Source organism: Sinocyclocheilus anshuiensis, unplaced genomic scaffold, assembly GCF_001515605.1.
Source record: "Sinocyclocheilus anshuiensis isolate Anshui unplaced genomic scaffold, SAMN03320099.WGS_v1.1 scaffold51, whole genome shotgun sequence".
NCBI lineage: Eukaryota > Metazoa > Chordata > Actinopteri > Cypriniformes > Cyprinidae > Sinocyclocheilus > Sinocyclocheilus anshuiensis.
Window position 1 is genome coordinate 2,159,301 of NW_015548296.1, and position 7,529 is coordinate 2,166,829.

The following is a 7,529-nucleotide window of genomic DNA, read 5'->3' on the forward strand; positions in this document are numbered from 1 at the left end:
GGATGAATGTTCACTTCTGAAACCAGACTGGTTGCTGTCCAGGAGGTTGTTCTGTGTGAGAAAGGCAGAGACTTGTTTGAACACAGCTCGTTCAAGTGTTTTTGCAATGAAACGAAGAAGGGAAACCAGTCTGTAGTTCTCTAAAAGAGATGGGTTAAGGGTGGGTCTCTTAAGTAGTGGGGTTATACGAAAATGTTTTAAAGAGCAAGAGAGAGTTAGACGAATTGTTAATTTTGTTATGATAGTATGTCCTTTTAGCATTGGAGACATTAACAGAGAAGGAAGAGAGGAGTGACTTATACGCATTAAGGTCAGTAGGATTTTTTGATTTGTCCCATACCCTTTCAGCAGCCCTGAGCTGAGAACGATGTTCGCGGAGAACATCATACATCCAAGGGGCAGAAAGGGTGGTACGAGCTGGCCTGGAAGACAAGGGGCAGACAGTGTCTAAACAAGATGTAAGAGTGGAGCAATATCGGTAGCACTGTGGAGGCAACATTTAATTTAAAAGTCTGTGAAAGTGATTTTGTGCCTCATTGGGATGGCACCATAAAGCGACGTTCACTTGCAGAACGCAAGCTTCTAGTGGGCACATAAATCTGAAGTAATGAATTTAGGTAAAGGGGTGCAGAGCTAGTGGTGGTTTTGTAGGCAAACATTAATGCCTTGAATTTTATGCGAGCAGTTATTGGTAGCCAGTGCAAACTGATAAACAGAGGTGTGATGTGCATTCTTTTCGGCTCTGTAGTTCTCTAAAAGAGATGGGTTAAGGGTGGGTCTCTTAAGTAGTGGGGTTATACGAAAATGTTTTAAAGAGCAAGAGAGAGTTAGACGAATTGTTAATTTTGTTATGATAGTATGTCCTTTTAGCAGTGGAGACATTAGCAGAGAAGGAAGAGAGGAGTGACTGATAGCAAGGCAGTCTTGGTTGAATGTCCACTTCTGAAACCAGACTGGTTGCTGTCGAGGAGGTTGTTCTGTGTGAGAAAGGCAGAGATTTGTTTGAACACAGCTCGTTCAAGTGTTTTTGCAATGAAACGAAGAAGGGAAACCAGTCTGTAGTTCTCTAAAAGAGATGGGTTAAGGGTGGGTCTCTTAAGTAGTGGGGTTATACGAAAATGTTTTAAAGAGCAAGAGAGAGTTAGACGAATTGTTAATTTTGTTATGATAGTATGTCCTTTTAGCATTGGAGACATTAACAGAGAAGGAAGAGAGGAGTGACTTATACGCATTAAGGTCAGTAGGATTTTTTGATTTGTCCCATACCCTTTCAGCAGCCCTGAGCTGAGAACGATGTTCGCGGAGAACATCATACATCCAAGGGGCAGAAAGGGTGGTACGAGCTGGCCTGGAAGACAAGGGGCAGACAGTGTCTAAACAAGATGTAAGAGTGGAGCAATATCGGTAGCACTGTTAGCATCAAGAGATGATAACTGTTTAGGGGGAGGAAGCGAAGATGTAATCATAGCAGATAGTTGGGAGGGTGAGAGTGAGCGTAGGTTACGTTGAAAGATGACATGTGGACTTGTATGTGTTGTGTCAGGATTCAGGAACCATGTTAAGGTTAAGAGTGAGGAGGAAGTGACCCGAGGTGTGCAGTGGAGTAACCAGTACATGATCAGTGGAGCAGTGTCGTGTGTAAATAAAGTCCAGTTGGTTGCCTGATTTGTGAGTAGCCGATCAGTATACAATGGAGATATCAAATTAAATTAGTTCATCTAGTAAATCGGTGAATCTAAGTGCATTCAGTGCTTTCATAACCCAAATACATATATGTATATAACAGTTGATTATCAGATTACCAATTGACAAATTAATACATTTTCCATATTTCCAATGGCCTTTGTCTGTGTGAATAAATTAATGGTTGAATAGAAGATTTAGAAGGCTAAGCCATATCTTCCATTTCAAGTACCTCATAGTTCTGTCTTAAATATACATTTTGTTTAGCAATTTCAGAGATGAGAAATTCTTTCTGAGACAGAAACACACTCACTCATTTGTACTCAATAAATGAGTCGACACATACACTAGAATCACACACCAGATCCTGTCTTCATTGTTATCCATTGTGGTAACAGAGTTGAAGTCATACGCTGTCAATTTAAAGAACAAAAGACAATAGAGTTCTGTAATGAATCACCACCATAACTGAAAATGTTTTTGACAGACTGGAATTATTTTGTAGTCTCAAATAATGTGTCCAAGTTGTTGTTCTTGTTGTTGTTTTGCCCTAAAAGGTCAAGCACACACACAAGATGCCCACAGCAATGTGATGCTTTGAAGTAGCCCTCAGGTCTCACTGTATTCAGTAGAGCTGGGCTTCAACTTTATTTATCAAAGGAGGACAAGGCAGAAATAGAAAAGAACTAAAGTAACCTTATGACAGAGACTATATATCTTACTATCCAGTGTTAGTTAGTAAATGCTGACACTGAAGTATACCTAATCTAACCACAAATTGTATTTAAAAAGTACAATGTTATTGTGCCTTACATGAAACAGGTTGAACCGGGTGGAATTTGACGTGCCGATGTGTGAGGGAAGGAGACAAGAGCGGCTTTACCTGATCGGAGACTTTTCCTCCTCCGCCGAGTTCTTCGTCACCATTGCTGTCTTTTCCTTCCTGTACTCCTTGTTGGCCACTGTGGTCTACATCTTTTTCCAGAACAAGTACCGCGAAAACAACCGTGGCCCTCTCATTGTGAGCCCTGGTGTTATTTTAGACATGCTAAATGCTTGAATCTCTGTCGAAGCCTTGCTATTAGAGAAGATTAATAAACAAGACATGAGCTGCTGTTTATACTGTAAAACACCCACATTAAATGTAGTCATACTTAGCATACTGTAATTCATTCTTGCATGCAAATCATAGTAATTGAGTGTAGAGCTTTTAGTGTGTAATTCTTTTAATGATAAAGTAGTTCTTGAAATTAGCAACAGAGTCTGAATCGAAATACATGTAACATGCTTTCTTGATGCTCCCCAGGACTTCATAGTGACGGTGGTGTTCTCATTTATGTGGCTAGTGAGTTCATCTGCCTGGGCAAAAGGTCTTTCAGATGTAAAGGCGGCGACTGATCCAGATGAGGTGGTTCTGCTCATGTCTGCATGTAAGGTGCAGACCAACAAGTGCAGCTCACTGTACGGACCCAGATGGTCTGGCCTGAACACATCTGTGGTACGGCATGAGTTACTCAGGTTACGCCACTCTAGCCACATACACTATATTGCCAAAAGTATTGGGACACCCCTTTCCAATGAACAGGTTACTTTAGTCATTTCCATGAGTAAAAATCTTAAATATGTTAAATGCTTATGTTAAAGCATATAATGATATTCTAAGGAATTGTGTACTTCTAATTTTATAGCAACAGTTTGGACAGGACCCTTTTTTATTCTAACATGACAATGCCTCTGTGTATAAGACAAGGTTCATGGAGAAATTATTGATTCAGTCAGTGTGGAAGAACTTGACTGGTCTGCATAAGCCAAGTTCTAATCCCTGCTGAACACCTCTGGTGTGACTTTAAATTCAGACCTTGAGCCAAAAACTCACCACCAAACACCAATGACTTGTACATACACTACATGGACAAAAGTATTGGGACACCCCTTTCTTTAGAACAGAAAAGGGCACTTCCAAAACTGTAGCAACAAAAATGGAAGCATAATTCATGCATTTAAAAATTGTATTTCCATCTCTGTTGCTTCAGTTTTGGAAGTGTCTAAAATGACTGTACCCATATGCACAAGTCATTGGTGTTTGGTCTAAGTTTTTGGCTCAAGGACTGCATTTACAGTCACACCAGAGGTGTTTAGCTGGGATTAGGACTTGGCTTTATGCAGACCAGTCAAGTTCTTCCACACTGACTGAATCAACCATTTCTATTTGAACCTTGCCTTATACACAGCGATATTGTCATGTTAGATTAGAAAAGGGTTTAAATGCAGACCTTGAGCCAAAAACCCATCACCAAACACCACTGACCTGTACATACACTATATGGACAAAAGTATTGGGAACTTCTTTAGAACTGAAAAGGCACTTTTCAGTTTTTTCACACTGTGGCAATAAAGATGGAAACATAATTCATGTATTTAAAAATTGTAATTCCATCTCTGTTGCAACAGTTTTGGAAGTGTCTAAATACCCATATGTACAAGTCATTGGTGTTTGGTGATGAGTTTTTGGCTCAAGGTCTGCATTTAAAGTCACACCAGAGGTGTTCAGATGGGATTAGGACTTGGCTTTCTGCAGACCAGTCAAGTTCTTCCAAACTGACTGAATCAGTCATTTCTTTTTGAACCTTGCCTTATACACAGATGCATTGTCATGTTAGAATAGAAAAAGGTCCTGCCCAAACTGTTTCTATAAAATTAGAAGCACACAATTCCCTAGAATATCATTATATGGTTAAACATTATGATTTGTTCTCTTGGAAATGACTAAAGTAGTCAAACCTGTTCATTAGAAGGGGGTGTCCCAATACTTTTGGCAATTTAGTTTATGTTGCGTATTTGGGTGTCTAATCTTTCATTTACAACCCTTAAAGGGATAGTTCACCCACAAAAGGAAAATTACCCCATGATTTACTCACCCTCAAGTCATCCTCCTAGGTGTTTATGACTTTCTTCTTTATGACGAATACAATCTGCGTTATATTAAAAAATGTCCTGGCTCTTCCTAGCTTTATAATGGCAGTAAATGGGGGTCAAGATTTTAAAGCCCAAAAAAGTTCATCCATTCATCATAAAAAGTGTTCCACACGGCTCCGGGGTGTTAATAAAGCCCTTCTGAAGTGAATACTACATTCTATGTCATCTGCTGGAACGCCACTCTCTAGTGAATGCGCATACGACAGTTAGCGGAAGCTAGAGATTATGGTATATAAAGTTTTAAATATAGATATTTTTCTTACATAAACGCATTGAATGACTTCAGAAGGCCTTTATTAACCCTCTGGAGCTGTGTGGAGCACTTTTTATGATGGATGTATGCATTTTTTGGGCTTTAATATCTCAACCCCTATTCACTGCCATTATGACGCTTGGAAGAGTCAGGACATTTTTAATATACAGTAACTCCGATTGTATTAATCTGAAATAAGAAAGTCATATACACCTAGGATGGCTTGAGGGTGAGTAAAACATTGGGTAATTTTCATTTTTGGATGAACTATCCATTAAAAATATTTATCAAATTATACTGTATGTGTTTAAATATTTTATATATGTCATGACTGATTTTAACATAATTTTAAGAAATACTTTCACAGCAGCACATTAGAATGATTTCTGAAGGCTCATGTGATAAATATATTAAAATACTTTAAATATTCAATAAATGTATTTATACAAATATTTTCAAATGTATTATAATATGCAATATTTAAAATCAAATTTTTTAAACATTTAATAAATTAATACACTTTAATAACATTTAAATATTTAATATTTTGTAGAACTGCTGAAGTTCTTCGGTTTTATTCAAAGGGCTTTAGAATAAAACTATGTTTATCTCTTGTATTCATCAAGGCATTTTTTCCACAGGTATTTGGTTATTTGAACTTTGTGCTGTGGGCTGGAAACATCTGGTTTGTGTTTAAAGAGACAGGATGGCACAAGGGAGGTGCAGCAAGGTACCCTGCCTCGTCCTCAGAAAAACAAACCACAGCCTTCAACCAGCAGGTCTACAACCAGGGAAGGTTTGATCAGTCAGGAGGAGCTTTTACTGGAACGGGGGACTTCGCCCAATCAGAGTACAGCCAGGTGGGAAATTATGGTGGGCCCACCTCCTACACCAATCAGTAACGGCCTCTGCCTCTCTGTAATCCCCTAACACGGGACCCATTTCTAAGGGCAAAGTTCAACACTGAGCACAAGAGAAGAAGGAAAAGATTAGTTTAACAGATAGATTAAAATGCATCCTTTATTTCTGATTATATAAATAAATAAAGGCTTGTTTGTTGAGAATACTAATACATTTTTAAAATAAATGACAGGGATCCTCAGATGTATTGTATGGTTTTTGATTTTACCTGTCCATAAATGTTACTGAAATATCCCTGTTTACTGAACAAAGGTCATTGCATCCAAATGTGAAACTCAAGTGCAATAGTTCTTGCAGGGAGCTCTGCAAATCCATTGTTTTTAATGGAGATGACGCATCTGAAGGACGAGGAAAAATGAAGAGTTTGCAAACGTGATATTATGTAACTACGACCAAAAGTTTTTAGAGACAGTCCATTTGTAATCTAAATAGTAGGCCTATTTCTGCTCCATTTGAAACTGAACCGACTCTTTCTACAACTTTAAAATGATTCCTATTTGTCAAATGCTCCATCAGAGCTTTTTCAAGTGTGTAGGCGGCCATAAAGTCAACATGAATTGATGTTTGCAACCTATTTTACTTCCATAATGTGACATATTTGGAGTCATAACGAATATGAAGTTGCTAAAACAATAGCTATTCAGTCACTGGTTAACACCAGCCACTATCCATCGCTACAGGAAAGTCATTTCAGAGGCAGAACAAATTAATGTTTTCATTAAAGATTACAAGGAGAAACTTTTTTCAAGCTATTTAAATTTTTTTGAAATAACATTCACAGATGAATCATCCACAGTCAGAGCATGAATGTGCATTAAGAAAGATTTCATGTTGACTTTTAAAGAAACAGTTTACCCAAAAATGTACTCAACCTCAGGTCATCCAAGATGTAGATGAGTTTGTTTTGTTACTGGAACAGATTTAGGGAAATGTAGCATTATTTAGCAGTGAATGGGTGCCGTCACAATGAGAGTTCAAACATCTGATAAAAACATCATTCTAACCCAAATGTAATCCACACGACTCCAGTCCATCAGTTACCGTCTTGTGAATGTCTATCCACCATACTTCTGTCTCTAGCGAAAAAGTAATCTAGTCTGAATCAGGAGAGAAATATGCACAGATTAAGCACTGTTTACAAGTGAAAACAAAATGAAACAAATTTGTTGGTGGATTTTGATGTGAGAGGATAATATGTGATGGACTTTTCACTGGAGAAAGTGTTTTTATGGATTATGGACTGGTATTCTGACCAGAAGTGACGGTGTAAAGTTACAACAGCTTAAAGGCACAATATGTACGATTTTTTTAATTAAAATATCCAAAAACCACTAGAACAGTGTTATATATTTTTCTGACTTGTGTACTTACATTATCCCAAATGATTCGAAGAATGTTTAAATCCAGAGAAATAAGCAATTTTAACTAGTGACACGGACCGTGTCATTGTGTCGCCTGCCAATGACGTCATACACCCTCGATTTCCAGTTTTGTTTCGTAGAAAATATGGAAACACCAAAGACGCTTTAATATGTTATGCGTTTTATTAGACAGGTGACGACCGCACAGAGTAGCATTATAACTTTCAAATGTATCTAGTATGACAAAACAGCACTGCTTTTTTTTCCCCCACATACGCACGACCAGAAGGAGCGGAAGCGGTCGACTGTGGCATAATAAAAGCTCTGCTGCTTTC

The 7,529-nt window shown here is 38.1% G+C and overlaps 1 protein-coding gene across 1 annotated transcript in view; it reads left to right on the forward strand.

Moving 5' to 3' along the window:
* Positions 1-5,814, forward strand: part of LOC107656028 (synaptoporin-like) — a 30,993-nt gene extending 25,179 nt beyond the window's left edge. The window contains exons 5-7 of the mRNA XM_016443681.1: positions 2,506-2,704; positions 2,990-3,181; positions 5,554-5,814. Coding sequence (XP_016299167.1) covers positions 2,506-2,704; positions 2,990-3,181; positions 5,554-5,814 — 652 coding nt within the window. The remainder of the gene's footprint in view (positions 1-2,505; positions 2,705-2,989; positions 3,182-5,553) is intronic.
* The last annotated feature ends 1,715 nt before the right edge of the window (positions 5,815-7,529 follow it).